General features: G+C 50.6%; 1 protein-coding gene across 1 annotated transcript; it reads left to right on the top strand.

Moving 5' to 3' along the window:
• Positions 1-1102: 1102 nt before the first annotated feature.
• LOC130606423 (acrosin-like) lies at positions 1103-3878 on the top strand. The gene is made up of 5 exons (XM_057422740.1): positions 1103-1132; positions 1228-1448; positions 1946-2211; positions 2603-2748; positions 3519-3878. Exons 1-5 carry the CDS (start codon positions 1103-1105, stop codon positions 3876-3878), a joined length of 1023 nt encoding a protein of 340 aa, XP_057278723.1.
• The last annotated feature ends 17670 nt before the right edge of the window (positions 3879-21548 follow it).

Consider the following 21548-nt stretch of genomic DNA (forward strand, 5'->3'; position numbering starts at 1 on the left):
TCAATAGCCTCTGTCAATCTGTCAATAAATTGCATATAGGGCTCAGTAGGTCCCTGCTTTACTGATGTGTATGAAGGTTTAGGCTTTCCTGCTTCCGTCACAGCTTTCAGAGCAGCTAAAGCCAATTGCTGTGCTTGCTGTAAAACTTCAATTTTCATATGAGCTTGTACTCCATCAGGGTGAAATTGTCCCTTTCCCAATAACATTTCAGATGAAACACCGTGCAAAGGGTGATGAGGATTACACTCTGAATTCTCATCTGCACCCCTTGCAGCAAGCTCCTCAAACCCACTTTTAAAATGTAGGAGCTGTGAAGGAGTTAATAAAATTGCAGCCACTCTGAGACAATCATTTGGAGTTAGAACATTACTAGAAAAGAAAGCAGATAACATTTTCTGTGTATATGAGGAAGACAACCCATACTGAGTAATTGCTCCCTTAATTTCTTTCATGGCTTTCCAGTCCATAGGAGTCCAGACAGACTGTCCCTGAGAATTTATAATAACAGGGAATGCAGCGGGAACATCTATCGGTAAAATAGTACCGTCTATAATTGCATCCTAAATGCAGCCTCGCCATCTCATGGCACTCGGATTAGCTTTATTAGATGTAGGAGTCGGTGGTAACGGCACATCACACGGACTGATCTTTTTTTTCCGTTTTTTCTGGGGTTTGCTCCCTCTCCTCCCCCAATTTGTCCAGATGGTTCCGCAAGTCCTGCAATTGCTTATCTAAGGATTTGGTCCATTGCCCCCAGTTCCACTCATTTTGCAGCTCCAGTGGGAGCGATGCAAGCAGTGATGCATGTGGCGGAGGTGGGTATTTATTCGGAGTTACACTCTCTTCCTCAGGAGACTCCCACCCTGGCAAAAATTCTTGGAGATTAAGTTTAGGGGCAGTAGCAGCATGAAAAGGGTTAACATCAGTTTGTTTTGGTTGCTCAGTAGCCGCTACTGGCTCCCGAGTATCAGCTGGAACTACCGCTGGTAAAGGCATTCTCGACACAGGATAGGGGAAAGGCACAGGGTCCTCAAACATTCGTACCGTACTGCGCGCTGGTTTTTGACCAGAATATCTTATGCTCAAAACAGACGACACTACCATGGCTGTAGCACCGGGTGCTGAATCTAATGTAGGTGCCGAGCCCTGCTGTTGTGAAGGCGAGTCAGAGAGAGCTGTAAAAACGGATTTTGCCGCCTGTTTCGCCCTTCATCCCTAACCATCCAGTGTTGGGCTTCTGCTTCCAGAGGGACCTGCGGTACCCGTCCCATGGCTGATTCCTATGGGGTGTCGCGCATCGTCGGAGGCGTGGATGCGCACCAGGGCGCCTGGCCATGGATGGTCAGCATCCAGTTCCCCACGGCCACCGGCTTCTCGCACATCTGTGGGGGGTCCCTCATCACCCCACAATGGGTCCTCACGGCCGCTCACTGCTTCGTCGGGCAAAAGTAAGGGGGAGAAGGGATTCCAGCCATAGGGAATAGCCAAGGAGCAGCTCCCATCCTGTCCCCTTCCCCATCCTGGATGCACTTGGAGGAGCGCTCAGGAGAAGGCTGCTTCCAGCTTGACAGCCCTTGAGCCTAAGGCGAGCTGGGGCAGTGCTTTCCTTTGGGCAGCAGCAGGAATGTGGCTCCTTCCCACCCCTCCATAGAATGGGATGGGATGGGATGGAATGGAATGGATCATGGAATGGGTTGGGTGGGAAAGGAGCTTGGGATCATCCAGTTCCAAGCCCTTGCCATGGGCAGGGATGCCTTCCATAGAGCAGCTTGCTCCAAGCTGGCCTTGAGCACTACCAGGGATGGAGCATCCAAACCTTCTCCATCCATCCCATCCCAGTGCCCTCATAGGGAATCCCTTCCTTATCTCCAACCTGCAATTCCCAGTCAGAACCCATCACCCCTTGTCCTATGGCTCCAATCCCTGCTCTTCCACTCCCTCCCAGCTTCACCACGGATTGGTACGTGATGGTCGGAATCACAGACCTGGCTTGGGCCAATTCCGAGACCCAGAAACGTTGGATCCAGAGGGTCGTGGTCCATGAATATTACACTAACGTCTCCGGCGGCTTCGACATTGCCTTGGTGGAGCTGGACCAGCCGGTGCAGTGCGGGTACCACGTGCAGCTCGCCTGCCTGCCCGATGCGACGCTCAGCGTGTCCCAGCTCTCCGAGTGCTTCATCAGCGGATGGGGCGCGAGGGAGGCCAGAAGTGAGTGCCCGACGGCCCCGTTGGCCTTGGGATGCCGGGTCATGGATTCATGGAATGGGATGGAAGGGAGGGTAAAGCTCATCCAGGTCTATTGGATGTTGCTCCGACTGGGGATGGAGCATCCCGACCTTCTCCATGCAACCCATCCCAGTCTCCCACCACTTCCTTCTCTCCAACTTGAGCATCCCTGGTTCAGTTGGAACCCATCACCCCTTGTCCCATCGCTGAAGGTCCCTCCATGTCCTCCTTATGTTGAGGATGCAGAACAAAGGGGATGCAGCCCATGCCATGGGGCGGTGTTGATGGCTCCCATTGATCTTTTCAGCCCCAAATACCCCCATATCCGTTCCTTCTCCCCCCAGTCCTGACCCCCTTTGTGTCCCCACAGCAGGGGCATCGTCCCCATCTGCCCTGCAGGAGGCCAAGGTCCGCCTCATCGATGCCAAGCTCTGCAACAGCAGCCTATGGTACCGAGGGGCCATCAAGAGCCACAACCTGTGTGCTGGGTACCCGCAGGGTGGCATCGACACCTGCCAGGTAAGGATGTGCCACTGGGGCTCCCTTCTCCTCTCCCATCTGCAGGGCCTTGCTCTGCATCCCCCTTTATCCCAGCTTTGGAAGCGCATCCAGCTCCTGCTCCATCATCCCTGCGCAGGGACCATAGAGGTTGGAGCTTTAAGAGCATTGAGATTCCACCACTAAACCATGTCGTGAGCATGGATTCATGGAATGGGTTAGGTTGGGAAGGAGCTTAAAGCATCCAGTTCTAAGCAAGGGGCAAGGATGCCTTCCATTAGACCAGGTTGCTCCAAGCCCCATCCATCCTTCTCCATCCAACCCATCCCAGTGTCCCACCGCCCTCATAGGGAACAATTTCTCCTTATCTCCAACCCATAGTCCCTCGTTCCAGTGGGAACCCATCACCCCTCGTCCTATGGCTCCAATCCATGCTGAAGGTCCCTCTCCACACCCAAATGATGAAGGAGAACCCTTCCATCCACATAGGGTAACAGCAGTGGTCCCCTCCGGCATTGCCATAGCGACCCATCCCCATCCTCATCCTCTCCCGTTCTCCTCCATAGGGTGGCAGCAGTCGTCCCCTCTGCTTTGCCATGGCGACCTATCCCCATCCTCATCCTCTCCCGTTCTCCTCCATAGGGTGGCAGCAGTTGTCCCCTCTGCGTTGCCATGGCCACCCCTCCCCATCCTCTCCCGTTCTCCTCCAAAGGGTAGCAGCAGTGGTCCCCTCAGGCGTTGCCATGGCCACCCATCCCCATCCTCATCCCCTCTCTGTTTCTCCTCCATAGGGTGACAGTGGCGGTCCCCTCATGTGCCGGGACAACCATGCCAACTTTTTCTGGGTTGTGGGGCTGACGAGCTGGGGCCGCGGCTGCGCCAGGGCCAAGCAACCGGGGGTCTACACCTCAACAAGGCACTTCCATGAGTGGATCCTCCACCAGCTGGGGACGTTCCACTCCGCGGGAGCCTCCGCGACGCCCCCGACATGGAGCCACCAGCACGGCTCGCATGCGCCCATCCAGCAGACGATGCCGGCTCCGACGGCCTCGAGCACCAGTGACATCTGCTCCTTCCCATACCGGGTGCTCGTGGAATTTGTCAGTCGGGTGCAGGAGCTGCTGCAGGCTCTAAGGGGGAAGAAGCCTTGAGGAGCGGCGTCGCTTGAAGTTGGCTTCAGCTTCAATACAGTTGCCTTATTTTCCCATAGAGAGGATGCTTTGCGTGCCCACCTCTTCTTCTGGTCCGTGCGCAGGGATGGGGATGAGGGATGGAGGGCAGGGAACAGTGGGAAGCGGGAGCTGGGAATCAGGGAATCAACCAGTTTGTGAAAGACTTTCAGGAGCATCAAGTCCAATCATTGCCCCACCATTAAAGCATGGCTGCAGGGATACAGGGATGACAGTGGGGAGATGGGGGTACCAAAGGGGTTCAATGGGGGGAATGCCAGCATCCACTGGGGGGCATTCCATGGAGAGGGTGCTATGGAGGGGTCCAAGCACCCATTGGGGGGGGTCTTATAGAAGTGTCCCATGGGGGGGCATTCCATTGGGGGCCCATGGGGGATGCCAACACCAATTAGGGGAAGTCCCATGGGGGGATCTCATGGGGGGGGGTGTCCCTACAACTATTGGGTGTGTCTAATGAGCAGTCCCAGCACCCATTGCGGGGGTTCTCATGGGGGGATGGGGTCCATTAGAGCTGTTCCAGCATCCATTAGGGAAGGTCTTATGGGGGGGCCTCATGTAGGAGTCCCAGCACCCATGGAGTGGATTCCATGAGGGGGGTCCCAGCATCCATTAAGGGAGGTCCCATGGGGGAGGTCCAAGCACCCATAATGGGAGGTCCCATAGAGGGGTCCCATGGGGGGGGCCCAGTACCCACTGGGGGGGGTCCTATGGGAGAGACCATGGGAGGGGGTCACAGCACCCATTGGGAGGGGTCCCAACACCCATTGGGGGGGTCACATGGGGGGGTCCCAGCGCACATTGGTGGGGGTCCAATAGGGAGGTTCCATGGGCCGGTCCCAGCACCCATTAGAGGGGGGCTCATGAGGGGGTCCCAGCACCCACTGTGGGGTTCCCAGCACTCATCGGGGGGTCTCATGGGGGGGATCCCATGAAAGGAGTCCCAGCAGCCATTATGGGAGGTCTTATGTGGGAGCCTCATGGGGGTGGGTGTCAGCACCCTTTGGGGGGGTTCCATGGAGGGTGTCCCATGGGGGAAACCAGCACCCATTGAGGGGTTCCACGGGGGTGGTTCCATAGATTGGTCCCATGGGGGTTCCTAGCACCCATGGGTGCTATGGGGGAGGCCAGATGTGCGTCTCTGTTACCATCCACTCCCGTTCCTTCTTCTGCGTTGTTACACTCCCATTCCTTCTTTCTCTTTGTTAATCAAGTCTTCCCTTTGGTTGTTTTTTACAATGTGATTTCCAGTTCCTATCCAAAAATGTCCCTCCGTCTATACGATTGCTGGAGTATAGTACAGCTGCTGAGACTGCATTTTGGTACTTCCTGGCTATGTTGAGGAGTTTCTCAGAAAAATATAAGCCAAAAGAGACATAACACAACCCACTGGGAAAGCAGGAGTGTTGGTGGCAGTAGGCCAGGAGGCCCCTCTGAACAAGTCCCTCTGGTCCCTGAAAGCAGAGGTGTGGGATGTGCTCATGATGCCTTCACTGCTGCCATTGTCAGGGTTTTCTGATGTCCTCAAAGTAAGCACTGTGAAAGGCTAACCCAGGACTATGGTTTTCCTGAGTCTCTAAGGCTTTAGTCTGACAAGTTTCCCTTGAAAAGTGATCGCAGTCTCTGTGTTTTGAGTCTTGTGCTTGGAGGAAGCATTTGCAGCAGTGTCACTGAGGAGTAGTCATGAGCACTGTCAAGAAGCTGTTGAAGAGCGATGACATTTCAGTCCAAAAGTTTACTCTGTGGATTTGAAGAAATCACAGCGAATGTTAGTGAAACTGGTTTTGCCAGGATGTGTGGTTTGTTACCAGTGCACCGTAGAACAGACCTTGGTGAAAACAATTTAACCTTGTAAAATGTGAGGCAGTTGAGCTAACCCCAGTTTTAAAGGGAACTTGTATGTGCAGTGAAATTCCAGAAGCTGTCAAGTGTGAGGATCTGGGGTGCAAACTCCTCAGACTGTCCCTTCTTTACATCACAGGAGGTTTGTCAGGGGTAGGAGCAGATGCTATTATTATCATTCTGTTTCCTGACCAGTTGCTTTCGGGTTTCAGCCGTAAAAAGCTTTTGGTTGATTTTGGTGCCTCCTTCTGACCAGCTAGAAACAGGCAGCTTTCACAGTGTAGCGTTTGCCGATAATGATTTTGCACGCAGTGCACACACAGTGTGTTCAGTGCGAGCAGAGGAGCCACAGTTTTTGCAGGGGCATTTTACAGACCTCACTTCTCGGAAGCAGGACTACAGATGCCTGTAACAGTGCCTGGGTTGTTTCAGCTTAAAACCGTGCTGTGAAAACACCTTCTCAAAAGTTAGCATTCTTTAGCTCACATACTTCTTTAGACCAAATCTTCTGGTTTTGGAGATGTCTTGGCATGAAACACCCAGGATCTGCTTGGGATTTGTTTGGTTGGTTTTCTTGTTTTGTTTTGTTTTGTGCTTGCAGTGTCACCAATCACAATAGTAGAATTTAAATATCAATATGTGCTGTCAGGTTTTGAAAGGTAGGATGTACAAGCACCCATAACCCTGATGTTACTTGTCTTATATCCACTTCCATAGGAACAAGATCACTCTGTTTCACTTCAACATTCTGAAATGTGCCAGCCCTGTAGTGTTAATAAACGTACAGTGCCCTACAACGCAGGTGAGTGAAGTACCGAGATAATGCATTCTCCCTGCATCTTAGTCATGGTGCTTAAGAAATAGACATAACTTTTGTTTGATTTAAAAATTCATATCCGTCAAAAGGTAACATGGCTGGTTTATAGACCACCTGTAGCCTGTGGTGGTCAGAAGAAATACACAGAAATGCACAAGATTGAGTGTTTTGGATAAGAGCTGACAAAAAAAACCCAAAACAGTCTGTTTAGCTGAATGCAGCAATTTGTAACTTATGAGTTCATCACAAGCAGATGTTGAGTAGTAATCAGTGCATGCAGAAAATACTTCTGATCAACATCTAGGGCTTTCCAAAGTAGACGTGTTCAAGAAGATGTGCATACCCCCAGTGACAGGAGTATTTGGGTATGATTACTGCCTGCGGCACTTTGCAAGTGAAGATCTCGAAGGCTTGTTCTTGCCATGTTCCACAATTCGCAGTCCTTTGGCTGTGCTGCAGCATCCCATGTAGCTGTGAAATAAACCCAGTCACTGAGTATGTGTGGGTTAACATCATCCTGCTGATGTTTTTCCATGAGACCATTTCACTGACCTGCTTTGTTGAACAATTGCACAGTTATACTCATCTGTTCCATCTTCTGAGGCAACAACCTATGACATGGAGAGGTCAGAGGACTTTGGTGAAGGGCTGCTCTGATCCAACTTTGCTGCCAGAGTAATTGTACTGTGTAACTAAACTGCAGGTGACCAAGTATGGTCTTGGCCATGTTGATAATATTCAGTGAGGTCCGGTATTAATCTGGATGAGGGTTGTTACATGGTCACCAATTTTCTGATTCCAAATGTTAATTGTCTTTATTTGACTGTCATTTAAAAATGCTTCCCATTCCAGCTTGTCCTTACTCCTGATCCCTGGCCTTGATAGATGTTTCTGGCCTATCAGTTAGTGTGACCATATGGACTATTTGACACAGCTGAAGAGATGGAAATCTCCAGCAGGGAAGAGCAAGAACCCTCTTAACAATGACCAGCTGCTGTTGGAATGGAAACTGTCTCTGTCAGCAACAGGTTTGTTCCAGGAATCCCTGTCTGCTCGCATGCAAACACTGACACCGTTACCCTGCAGTCTTTAGACTCTGTTACTGGAACAGTCCAGCCTGTTCAGAAATCCTGAGGTCATTGTGTGCGATGTGACTGGGGCTGTGGGCAAGTTGGCAGTGGTCACGAATCAAGTAAGGTGAAATACTTTTTGAAGGAGAGTTTGGGGCAGCAGAGCAGTTATTTTGTTTGTTTCCAAATGTACAACATCTCCAAAGCACAGAATGGTTTTGGCTGTTTGCTCCTGCAGATGGTTAATTCTCTGGTCTCTTGTGAAAAGCTCTTTTGATAATTCCTCTTTTGAGCTGCAAACAAGGTCTTTCATTCCTGTCCCGTTCCTATCAAACAGGAGGAGGGAAAAAAACAAGAGCTGGTGTGGGAAGGGCTTCAGTTCTTGAGTAAGACACTGGATTTGCAAACTGTTATTACAGTTCACTGCATCCATAGACAGCGTGTTTCATTGCCTGTTTCACAGGTGGGAAGCCAAGGTCAGAGTAAAGTATATACTTGTTAGTTACCTCTTGTCCCAGCAAGACAAAACTTCTTTGTTCCTTGGCCTGTGGGTAGTGAGCCGGACTGTAACACCCATGTAGAATGACCTCTTGCAGCATCTGCCCTGTTCTGAGGATTAGTACAAGATCTTTTGGCAAAAGTCCCTCAGGTGAATCATGTATGATGGAATCCCTCGAGGTGAACCACAGCTTCGTGCATGATGTCCTCTGGTGCTTGGATAGCAGAGCTTTGCAAAGCGTGTTTGGTTAGCACAGCTCTGAAAACAGTGAACAGCCTTCTGGAAAAGGCTGAAACTTGCTAAACAGATGGACTTCAGACTACGTGGGAGTGTTCAGGAGCACTAGGGAGTCAGACCGGCTGTACACTTGCATGGTTCCAGAGCCCAGCAGAGCCTTCGGGGCCAATGGGACAGCTGCTTCTCCATTCCATGAATCCTAACTTCTGAGTGGATGCTTCCGCCAAACCCCAGTCCTTGCCTGATTTCTCACATAGATCTGGTTTATAATGGCTGTACTTGAAGTGCTCAGAACTTCATTGCTGGCATGTGCACCCTTCCTGCTTTGTAACCAGGGAACATTCATCATTAGTCAGTAGTAAAGTCACTTCTGAGTGATTGACACAAAACCGTGGAGCTGTGTTTGACTGAAGAGACTGCGTAGAAAGGTTGAAGAACTTCAGCTGCACGAGACTTTTTCCAAATAAAGTTTTCCTTACAAATGTGCTAGAAGGACATGAGGTGTGCACTGTGAGAGCAGCGACTGCACCGCCTCACTCAGGACACAGCTGCTGAGGGAGCAGAGGAGGACCGAGCAGATGGTTTTTACTGCTGTTAAAAAAAAAGTGAGGTTTGTTTTTCCCCAGCAGCCTGGGAGCTCTGCAGATCCACCGGGATGTGTGGAGCTGACAGGGATACAGGCGGTGCTCGATGTGCCAGGGAAGGGGAGAGACTTGGAAGGTATTTACCAAAGAGTTTGAGAAGTACTCACCTAGGAAATCACAAGTGCATTGCGTCCCTTTCCAAATGCTGCAGTAAGCATCACTGAAGGCAATTCCATAAAATGGGGAACTTTTACAAGTGGCCTTTTTTGTTGCTTTTTGATTGCACTGATTTTCCTTACCCTTCTCTACCCCCAGTGTGTCTTCTTTTGTTACAGCTTGGGTCGCACAGTGCCCAGGCAGGTTTGTGACCTACATTGATGATCAGGCTTCTACAGCTACAAACCCGATCAGTGGAATTACTTGAAGCAGTTCTGCAGACCTGGTTTTAAGAGTTCTCACAAGGTCTGTGTGTATCAGGAGGAGATGGAATACTTTTTTTTTCTTCACGCAATGTGTAATACGCATGATTTTACTGAGCTACAGCAAAGCTTTGAATTATTCTGATTTCACCGTATAAGGAGTTGTTCCATACATACGCTTTGACAGTAATTTGGTCAGGGATGAAGGTCTTGTATGCACATCAGATCCCTAACTCTTTAAGTGATTACTGTTTCCTTAAAGAGTATCTGCAGCTACCCATGTGGTTGCAGTACTGTGAGAAGTATCCTTTAGTACTTAAGTACCCTGCAGCAGTCGAGCAGAGTGTCTCAAACCAGTTCTTAAGGCTCCTGTTATGTAGAGCTCCTCAGTAATTTAGCTAGGCAAAGAAGTCTGTCTTTCATGGAACTGATTTTGGACTCAAATGTACTGTGTTATTTCTCCCATCTCTAAACCGCCTTGCACTAAAGCTGTGTTAGTTGTGTTAAATTCTTACTCTTCTTTAGGAGAAAAGTAAGGGGGAGGCAAGGAGCGATTGCCCAGTCATTGCTGCCTTACCTGCCAATCCAAAGTGAAGAGGTCTTTCCTTTTTTGTCACTGGAAAAGTAAAGAATAGTCTTTTCCCAAATCACGTTGAGAGGCTGGATTCTCACATCATGAATGTGTCTTGCAGCTCCAGCAGTCAAGTCTGGGGAGGAGGCTACAGAGTCCAGTTTGGAGCATTTTCTTAGAGTGGGTGGGAAACAAAACCCACGTACTTAATTCTGCTATGTATTCAGCATTCCTGGTTTTCCCCTTTTCCGTCTGTTGCTCAAGCTCTACGTGATGAAGGTTGTCCTTTGATGATCATTCCAAGCAGGCCTTGTGTGTTCTTACACACATCTTAGCAGAATATAAGCATTCACATGAAATCACAACTCCAGTCTGAAAAGTGTTCTGTGGCAAGACCACGAGGAGCTGGCTCTTACCTGGCAGTGGCATCCATTCAGTTTTAAACAATTTGAAAGTATGAAGATTTATCATCATTTTTTCCAGACAGCCATCCATGGACACTTGGAGTGTGATTGGGTGTCCGCGGTTCAGCAGTAGCGCACCACCAGTTGCACACCACCAGATTTCCCTCTTTCTCTTTGGCTGTGGGAGCAGATGCCAAAAGTTCTTGTTCACTCACTATACTGCTGGGCCCATTAGAGCAAGCTCTGGAGAGGTACGATTCAAATGGCCTTTTCGGGATGAAACTGAGGAGCGACAGGAATGATGGTGGCACGATTTAAAGCTGACTGTGTGCTGAAGATTCCCAACACCAGCTTTCCCTCCAGGCTCTTTGGCTGTTGGTGCAAAGGCCAAATGTTCGTTCTCTAATCACTGGGCTGCTGGGCCCTCTAGAGCAGGCTCCGGAGAGGTACAATTCAAATGGACTTTTACCTATGAAAGTGATCAGTGTCAGGAATGATGGTGACACCGTTGTAAAGCAGCCTGTGTGCTGAAGAATCCCAGCACCAGCTTTCCCTCGTGGCTCTTCTGCTGTGGGAGTAAAGAACGACCGCTCATGCTCTACTCACTGTGCTGCTGGGCAGCTGAGAGCAAGCTCTAGAGAGGTAGCATTCAAATGCACTTTTAGGCATTACGGTGAGGAGAGACAGAACGGATGGTGAAAATGTTGCAAAGCTGACCCTGGGCTGAAGATGCCCAGCACCAGCTTTCCCTCCTGGCTCGTCTGCTGAGAGCAGAGGCCAAACATTCGTGATCTACTCACTGTGCTGCTGGGCAGCAGAGAGCAAGATGCGAAGAGGTTGCATTCAAATGCAATTTTCGGTATGAAATGGAGGATCAGCAGAAATGATGGAGGCACTGTTGAAAAGCTGTCTGTCTGCTGAAGTTGCCCAGCACCAGCTTTCCCTCCTGGCTCTTCAGCTTTGGGAGCAGAGGCCAAACATTCGTACTCTACTCACTGTGCTGCTGGGCAGAAGACAGCAAGCTGCGAAGGGGTTGCATTCTAATGCACTTTTAGGTATGAAAGTGAGCAGTGAAAGCAATGATGGAGGTACTCCTGAAAAACTGGCTGTCTGCTGAAGTTGCCCAACAACAACTTTCCCTCCTGGCTCTTCGGCTGTGGGAGTAGAGGGCAAATGTTCGTGCTCTAATCACTGGGCTGCTTGGCAGCCGTGAGCCGGCTCCGGCGAGGTACGATTCAAATGGACTTTTAGGTATGAAACCGAAGAGTGACAACACTGATGATGGCGCGGTTTCAAAGGTGACTGTATGCTGACGATTTCCAGCACCAGCTTTCCCTCCTGGCTCTTTGGCTGTGGGACCAGAGGCCAAACGTTCGTGCTCTAATGACTGTGATGCTGGGAAGCAGACAGCAAGCTCCGGAGAGGTTGCATTAATCGACTTTCAGGTATGAAAGTGAGGAGTGAAAGCAAGGATGGAGGCACCGCTGCAAAGCTGAATGTGTGCTGAAGAGGCCCAGCCCAGCTTTCCCTCCTGGATCTTCTGCTGTGGGAGCAGAGGCCAAACGTTCGTGCTGTACTCACTGTGCTGCTGGGCAGCTGAGAGCGACCACCATGGAATTTGCATTCAAATGCAATTTCATGGATGAAAATGAGCAGTGAAAGCAATGAGGGAGGCACTGTTGCAAAGCTGACTGTGTGCTGAAGAGGCCCAGCACCAGCTTTCCCTCCTGGCTCTTCTGCTGTGGGAGCAGAGGGCAAACGTTCGTGTGCTACTCACTGGACTGCTGGGTAGGCGAGAGCAAGCTCCGCAGATGTTGCATTGAAATGCACAATCAGATATGAAAGTGAGCAGTGAGAGCAATGATGGAGGCACCGTTGCAAAGCTGAATATGTGCTGAAGATCACTTGCAGCAGCTTTCCCTCCTGGCTCTTCGGCTGTGGAAGCAGTGGGCAAATGTTCATGCCCTCCCCGCTGTGCTGCTGGGTGCCCTAGAGCAAGCTCCGGAGAGGTACAATTCAAATAGACTTGTACGCATGAAAGTGAGCAGTGACAGGAATGATGGTGACACGGTTGTAAAGCTGACTGTGTGCTGAAGAATGCCAGCACCAGCTTTCCCTCCTGGCTCTTATACTGTGGGAGCAGAACCCAAACGTTCATGCCTACTTACTCTGCTGCTGGACAGCCGAGAGCAGGCTCTCTAGAGGTTGCATTCAAATGCACTTTTAGGTTTGAAAGCTAGGAGAGACAGCACTGATGGTGACACCGTTGCAAAGCTGACCGTGTGCTGAAGATTCCCAGCACCCGCTTTCCCTCCTGGCTCTTCTGCTGTGAGAGCAGAGGCCAAACGTTCTTGCTGTACTCACTGTGCTGCTGGGCAGCAGACAGCAAGCTCCGGAGACGTTGCATTCAAATGCACTCGCCCTCATGATAGTGAGCACTGAGAGCAATGATGGAGTTACCGTTGCAAAGCTGAGTGTGTGCTGAAGATCACTTGCAGCAGCTTTCCCTCCTGGCTCTTCTGCTGTGGGAGCAGAGGGCAAATGTTCATGCTCTGCTTACTGTGTTGCTGGGCAGTACAATGCAGGCTCCGCAGAGGTTGCATTCAAATGCACTTTCATGTATGAAAGTGAGCAGTGAAAGCAATGATGGAGGCACCGTTGCAATGCTGCCTGTGTGCTGAAGAGGCCCATCACCACCTTTCCGTGCTGGGTCTTGTGCTGGGGGAGCAGAGGCCAAAACGTTTGTGCTCTACTCACTGAGCTGCTGGGCAGCTGAGAGCGACCACCCGAGAATTTGTATTCAAATGGACTTTTAGGTATGAAACCGAGGAGAGACTGCAATGATGGTGAGACCATTGCAAAGCTGACTGTGTGCTGAAGATCACTAGCACAAGCTTTCCCTCCTGGCTCTTTGGCTGTGAGAACAGAGGCCAAACGTTCGTGCTCTACACACTGTGGTGCTGCGCAGCAGAGAGCAGGCTCTTTGGAGGTTGCATTCAAATGCACTCTCACGTATGAAAGTGAGCACTGACACCAATAATGGAAGCACCTTTGCAAATCTGACTGTGTGCTGAAGATCACTAGCACAAGCTTTCCATCCTGGCTCTTAGGCTATGGGAGCAGAGGCTAAACGTTCATGCTCTAGTCACTGTGCTGCTGGGCAGATGAGAGCGACCACCTGAGAATTTGTATTCAAATGGACTTTTAGGTACGAAACGGAGGAGAGAGTGCAATGATGGTGACACTGTTGCGAAGCTGACTGTCTGCTGAAGAGGCCCAGCAGCAGCAATTGCTCCTGGCTCTTCTACTGTGGGAGAAGAACCGAAAGGTTCATGCTCTGCTCACTGTGCTGGTGGGAAGCCGAGAGCAAGCTCTGGAGTGTTTGCATTCAAATGCACTTTTAGGTTTGAAAGCTAGGAGCGACAGAACTGATGGTGAAACCATTCCAGAGCTGTGTGCTGAAGAGCCCCAGTCCCAGCTTTCCCTCCTGGCTCTTCTGCTGTGGGAGCAGAGGCCAAACATTCATGCTCTGCTCACTGTGCTGGTGGGCAGCTGAGAGCGACCACCCGAGAATTGGTATTCAAATGGACTTTTAGGACTGAAACCAGGGAGAGACTGATGCTGGTACCGTTGCAAAGCTGACTATGTGCTGAAGATCACTAGCACCAAGTTTCCCTCTGGGCTATTCTGCTGTGGGAGCAGAGGCCAAACGTTCGTGCTGTACTCACTGTGCTGCTGGGCAGCTGAGAGCGACCACCAGAGATTTTGTACTCAAATGGACTTTTAGGAATGAAACCAAGGAGAGACTGCAATGATGGTGGCACCGTTGCAAAGCTGACTGTGTGCTGAAGATTCCCAGCCCCCGCTTTCCCTCCTGGCTCTTTGGCTGTGGGAGCAGAGGCCAAACATTCATGCTCTGCTCACTGTGTTGCTGGGCAGCAGCGTGCGGGATCCGGAGAGGTTGCATTCAAATCCACTTTCCTGTATGAAAGTGAGCAGTGAAAGCAATGATGGAGGCACCGTTGCAAAGCTGATTGTGTCCTGAACAGGCCCAGCACCAGCTTTCCCTCCTGGATCTTCTGCTGTGGGAGCAGAGGCCAAATCTTCATGCTCCACTCATTGTTCTACTGGGCAGCAGACAGCAAGCTCTGAAGACGTTGTATTCAAATGCACTCTCACGTATGAAAGTAAGCAGTGACAGCAATGATTGAGGTACTTTTGCAAAGCTGACTGTGTGCTGAAGAGGCCCAGTACCAGCTTTCCGTCCTGGCTCTTCTACTGTGGGAGCAGAGGCCAAATGTTCGTTCCCTGCTCACTGTGTTGCTGGGCAGCAGAGTGCAGGATCCGGAGAGGTTGCATTCAAATGCACTTTCATGTATGAAAGTGAGCAGTGAAAGCCATAATGGAGGCACCGATGCAAAGCGGACTCTGTGCTGAAGAGGCCCAGCACCAGCTTTCTTTGCTTGCTCTTCGGCTGTGGGAGCAGAGGCCAAACGGTCGTGCTGTAGTCACTGTGCTGCTGGGCAGCTGAGAGACACCACCTGAGAATTTGGATTCAAATGGACTTTTAGGTATGAAACCGAGGAGAGACTGCAATGATGGTGACACCGTTGCAAAGCTGACTGTGTGTTGAAGAATCTGAGCACGAGCTTTCCCTCCTGGCTCTTTGGCTATGAGAACAGAGGCCAAACGTTCATGCTCTACTCACTCTGCTGCTGGGTAGCAGACAGTAAGCTCCGGAGAGGTGGCTTTCAAATGCACTCTCATGTATGAAAGTGAGCCCTAACAGCAATGATGGTGACACCGTTGCAAAGCTGACTGTGTGCTGAAGAGCCCCAGCACCAGCTTTCCCTCCTGGCTCTTCTACTGTGGGAGCAGATGCCAAACGCACATGCTCTGCTCACTGTGGTGCTGGGCAGCAGAGAGCAGGATCCGGAGAGGTTGTATTCAAATGCACTTTCATGTATGAAAGTGAGCAGTGACAGCAATGATGGAGGCACCGTTGCAAAGCTGTGTGCTGAAGGTCACTCGCAGCAGCTTTCCTTCCTGGCTCTTCGGCTGGGGAAGCAAAGGGCAAACGTTTGTGCCCTGCTCGCTGTGCTGCTGGGCCCCCTAGAGCAAGCTCCGGAGAGGTACAATTCCAATGGACTTCTGCGGATGAAAGTGAGCAGTGACAGGAATGATGGTGACACCGTTGCAAAGCTGACTGTGTGCTGAAGAATGCCAGCACCAGCTTTCCCTCCTGGCTCTTCTGCTGTGGGAGCAGAACCGAAAGGTTCATGCTCAACTCACTGTGCTGCTGGGAAGCCAAGAGCAAGCTCTGGAGATTTTGAATTCAAATGCACTTTTAGGTTTGAAAGCTTGGAGAGACAGCGCTGATAGTGACACCGTTGTCAAGCTGACTGTGTGCTGAAGAGGCCCAGTCCCAGCTTTCCCGCCTAGCTCTTCGGGTGTGGGAGCAGAGGCCAAACGTTCATGCTCTGCTCACTGTGTTGCTGTGCAGCAGAGAGCAGGCTCTGGAGAGATTGCATTCCAACCTTTTCATGTATGAAAGTGAGCAGTGACACAAATAATGGAAGCACCTTTGCAAAGCTGTGTGCTGAAGATCACTAGCGCCAGCTTTCTCTCCTGGCTCTTCGGCTGTGGGAGCCGAGGCCAAACGTTCATGCTCTGCTTACTGTGTTGCTGGGCAGTACAGTGCAGGCTCCGCAGAGGTTGCATTCAAATGCACTTTCATGTATGAAAGTGAGCAGTGAAAGCAATGATGGAGGCACCGTTGCAAAGCTGCCTGTGTGCTGAAGAGGCCCATCACCACATTTCCGTGCTGACTCTTGTGCTGGGGGAGCCGAGGGCAAACGTTTGTTCTCTAGTCACTGTGCTGCTGGGCAGCTGAGAGCAACCACCAGAGAATTTGTATGCAAATGGACTTTTAGGTATGAAACCGAGGAGAGACTGCAATGATGGTGAGACCATTGCAAAGCTGACTGTGTGCTGAAGAGGCCCAGCACCAGCTTTCCCTCCTGGCTCTTCTGCTGTGGGAGCAGAGGCCAAACGGTCCTGCTCTAGTCACTGTGCTGCTGGGCAGCTGAGTGCAGTATCCGGAGAGGTTGCATTCAAATGCACTTTCATGTATGACAGTGAGCAGTGAAAGCAATGATGGAGACACCGTTGCAAAGCTGACTGTGTGTTGAAGAGGCCCAGCACCCGCTTTTCCTCCTGGCTCATCGGCTGTGAGAACAGAGGCCAAACATTCGTGCCCTACTCACAGTGCTGCTGGGCAGCTGAGAGCGACCACCCGAGAGTTTGTATTCAAATAGACTTTTAGGTATGAAACTGAGGAGAGACTGCAATGATGGTGACACTGTTGCAAAGCTGACTGTGTGCTGAAGACACCCAGCACCAGCTTTCCCTACTGGCTCTTCTGCTGTGGCAGCAGAGGCCAAACATTCATGCTCTACTCAGTCTGTTGCTGGGCAGCAGAGAGCAGGCTCCGGAGAGGTTGCATTCAACTGCTTTTCATGTATGACAGTGAGCAGTGAAAGCAATGATGGAGGCACCGATGCAAAGCTGCCTGTGTGCTGAACAGGCCCAGCACTAGCTTTCCCTCCTGGCTCTTCAGCTGTGGGAGCAGAGGCCAAACATTCCTGCCCTACTCACAGTGCTGCTGGGCAGCTGAGAGCGACCACCCGAGAGTTTGTATTCAAATGGACTTTTAGGTATGAAACCGAGGAAAGACTGCAGTGATGGTGACACCGTTGCAAAGCTGACTGTGTGCTGAAGAGGCCCAGCACCAGCTTTCCCTGCTGGCCCTTCTGCTGTGGGAGCAGATGCCAAACGTTCATTCTGTGCTGTGTTGCTGCGCAGCAGAGAGCAGATTCTGGACTGACAGCATGCAAATGCTTTTCATGCATGAAAGTGAGCAGTGAAAGCAATGATGGCGGCACCGATGCAAAGGTGATTGTGTGCTGAACAGGCCCAGCAGCAGCTTTCCCTCCTGGCTCTTCTGCTGTGGCAGCAGAGGCCAAACGTTCGTGCTGTACTCACTGTGCTGCTGGGCAGCTGAGAGACACCACCTGAGAATTTGTATTCAAATGGACTTTTAGGTAGGAAACCGAGGAGAGACTGCAATGATGGTGACACCGTTGCAAAGCTGACTGTGTGCTGAAGACGCCCAGCACCAGCTTTCCCTACTGGCTCTTCTGCTGTGGCAGCAGAGGCCAAACGTTCATTCTGTGCTGACTGTGTTCCTGCGTTGCAGAGAGCAGGCTCTGGAGAGATTGCATTCAAATGCTTTTCATGTAGGAAAGTGGGCAGTGACACCAATAATGGAGACACCTTTGCAAAGCTGACTGTTTGATGAATATCACTAGCACAAGCTTTCACTCCTGCATCTTCGGCCCTGTGAGCAGAGGCCAAATTATCATGCTCTGCTCACTTTTACTTCCGGGCAGCAGAGAACAAGCTCTGGATAGGTTGCATTCAAATGGACTTTTAGGTATGAAACCGAGGAGGGACAGGATTGATGTTAAAGAGTTGCACAGCTGACTGAGTACTGAAGATTCCCAGCACCAGCTTTCCCTGCTGGCTCTTCTGCTGTGGGAGTAAAGAACAAACATTCATGCTCTACTCACTGTGCAACTGGGTAGGCGAGAGCAAGCTCTGCAGATGTTGCATTCAAATGCACTCTCAGATATGAAAGTGAGCAGTGAGAGCAATGATGGTCGCACCGTTGCAAAGCAGTGTGCTGAACATCCCTCGCACCAGCTTTCCCTCCTGGCTCTTCAGCTGTGGAAGCAGAGGGCAAACGTTCGTGCCCTCCTCGCTGTGCTGCTGGGCCCACTACAGCAAGCTCCGGAGAGGAACAATTCACATGGACTTTTACATATGAAAGTGAGCAGTGTCAAGAATGATGGTGACACCGTTGTAAAGCTGCCTGTGTGCTGAAGAATGCCAGCACCAGCTTTCCCTCCTGGCTCTTCTGCTGTGGGAGTAAAGAACGACCGCTCATGCTCTACTCACTGTGCTGCTGGGCAGCAGAGTGCAGGTTTCAGAGAGCTTGTATTCAAATGCTCTTTCAGGTAGGAAAGTGAACAGTGACAGCAATGATGGTGACACAGTTGCAAAGCTGACTTTGAGCTGAAGAATCCCAGCACCAGCTTTCCTTCCTGGCTCTTCTGTTGTGGGAGTAGAGGCCAAACATTCATGCCCTACTCAGTGTGTTGCTGGGCAGCAGAGTGCAGGCTCCGGAGAAGTTTCATTCAAATGCTCTTTCAGGTATGAAAGTGAACAGTGACAGCAATGATGTTGACACACTTGAAAGCTGACTGTGAGCTGAAGAATCCCAGCACCAGCTTTCCCTCTTGGCTCTTCTGCTGTGGGAGCAGAGGCCAAACATTCGTGCTCTACTCACAGTGCTGCTGTCTGGGGTCAAACGACGATGTAGGAGGACCAAGAGATTTTCCCTGAGGCTGGACAGCCATGAGCGGCAGGGTGTGTGGGATAGTATGGGCAAGTATCTAGGTCAGTGGGCCCCTCCAGTACTTTGGAATTTCACTACCGAACAACTGCAAAATCCAGAAGAATTTGTAAAACACTTAAATGAGGTGTGTGGTCATTCTGGCCATATCAGAGATGGACAAATCACGGCAACGTGCTGGGGCTTGGCCTATGCTTACAGGGCCTTGTTCAACACTATCCAGCTCCTTCAAAAGGAAAAGAATGTCGGCGGATCTGAGGGCAAAGCAACAGTCGCTACTCAAACATTGGCTGCAATGAACAGCACAGCTACCCCAGCAGCAAGTACAGCAGCTGCTCAAACTTCAACTGCAACAGACAGCGCGGTTACCCCAGCTCCAAGCACAGCAGCTACACCACCCCCAGCAACAAGTACAGTTGCTACTCAAACCACAGTGGTAATCACTGCAGCCAAACCAGAGGACCACTTTGTACCAATATCGGTTGCCCCTGTAAGCAAGAGAACAAGTAAAAAGGAGGCAAAAAGGGTGAAGCGAGATGAAGAACCAATGAATTCACCACCCGGTCCAGAATCTGATCAGGAGTCATCATCACATGACGAAGAAGAAGAAGAAGAAGAAGAGGTAACTTCTCGACCTTGGACCTCAACCGAGCTGCGGAATATGCGAAAAGATTTTACCCGTCAACCAGGGGAGCACATCATCACCTGGTTACTCCGATGCTGGGACAATGGGGCCGATGGTCACGAACTAGAAGGTACAGAAGCCAAGCAGCTGGGATCACTTGCTAGAGAAGGGGGAATTGACAAAGCAATTGCAAGAGAGAAAAAGTCCCTCAGCCTTTGGAGGAGGCTCTTGGCAGCTGTGAAAGAAAGGTTTCCGTACAAGGACGATGTTACGAGTCGTTCGGCCAAGTGGACTACTATAGACAAAGGCATCCAGTCTCTGAGGGAATCAGCCATTGTAGAGATGATCCATCACATCAAGCCGAATAACGGGGATACACCTATAGATCCAGATGAAGTTGAATGTACACGACCCATGTGGCGAAAACTTACACGGAATTCACCGTCATCATATGCCTATTCATTGGCAACAGTAACCTGGAATGACATAGTACCACTAACAGTGGATGAAATGGTTCATAAACTCCGAGAGTTCGAAGACAACCTCACCCCTTCCATCATCTCAGCTGTGAAAAAACTGTCCCAGGACCTCGAACAATTGAGGGACGATCTATCTGATTTATCCAGCTCCTCACGTGTACCAACACACGTCTCAGCTATTAACAAAAAGCGTCCTATTGTTCAAGAGAGGAGATACAGGAGGTATAAGCCACGGGGTACCCTATGGTTTTACCTGCTGGATCACGGAGAAGACATGACAAAGTGGGATGGAAAACCTACTTCAGCTTTGGAGGAACGGGTGAGTGAACTGAAGAGGGGAGCAAGGGCCAAGACTGATCGTCCCATGAGAGCTACGGCCTCAGTCTCCGGTGAGCAGTTTCCCAGATGGAATGGAAGAGCTGATTTTACTCCAGCTCCTGTGATAACGAAGAATAATCCCTTTCACCACGACTTAAGTGTCCAAAGCTGTGACGACCATTAGAGGGGCCCTGCCTCCAGCCAGGTGGAGGTAGGGGACAATCGGATTTACTGGACTGTGTGGATCAGATGGCCTGGCACATCAGTCCCACAGAAGTATAAGGCTCTAGTAGATACCGGTGCACAGTGTACCCTGATGCCATCAAGCTGTCAAGGGGTGGAACCCATCTGTATTTTTGGAGTAACAGGAGGATCCCAAGAGTTGACTGTGCTGGAGGCTGAAATCAGCCTGACTGGGAGGGAATGGCAAAAGCACCCTATTGTGACTGGTCCAGAGGCTCCATGCATCCTCGGCATAGACTACCTCAAGAGAGGGTACTTCAAAGACCCAAAAGGGTACTGGTGGGCTTTTGGTATTGCTGCTTTGGAGACTGAGGAAATTGAGCAGCTGTCCACCTTGCCTGGTCTCTCAGAAGATCCCTCTGCTGTGGGGTTGCTGAAAGTTGAAGAACAACAAGTGCCAATTGCGACCACAACAGTGCACCGGCGGCAATATCGCACCAACCGAGACTCCCTGATTCCCATCCATCAGCTGATCCGTAGACTGGAGAGTCAGGGGGTGATCAGCAGGACCCGCTCACCCTTTAATAGCCCCATATGGCCAGTGCGAAAGTCTAATGGAGAATGGAGACTAACAGTAGACTATCGTGGCCTGAATGAAGTCACACCACCATTGAGTGCTGCCGTACTGGACATGCTAGAACTTCAGTATGAACTAGAGTCAAAGGCAGCCAAGTGGTATGCCACGATTGATATTGCCAATGCATTTTTCTCAATTCCTTTGGCAGCAGAGTGCAGGCCACAGTTTGCTTTTACTTGGAGGGGTGTCCAGTTCACTTGGAACCGACTGCCCCAGGGGTGGAAACACAGCCCTACCATTTGCCATGGACTGATCCAGACTGCACTGGAACAGGGGCAAGCTCCAGAACACCTGCAATACATTGATGACATTATTGTGTGGGGCGATACAGCGGAAGAAGTCTTTGAGAAAGGGAGGAAAATAATCCAAATCCTGCTGAAAGCCGGTTTTGCCATAAAACGGAGTAAGGTCAAGGGACCTGCACAGGAGATTCAATTTTTGGGAATAAAATGGCAAGATGGACGTAGACAGAT

The sequence above is a fragment of the Pezoporus wallicus genome, unplaced genomic scaffold (assembly GCF_028554395.1).
Source record: "Pezoporus wallicus isolate ANWC-B61680 ecotype Strahan unplaced genomic scaffold, APGP_CSIRO_Pwel_v1 contig_4589, whole genome shotgun sequence".
Taxonomy (NCBI): Eukaryota; Metazoa; Chordata; class Aves; order Psittaciformes; family Psittacidae; genus Pezoporus; species Pezoporus wallicus.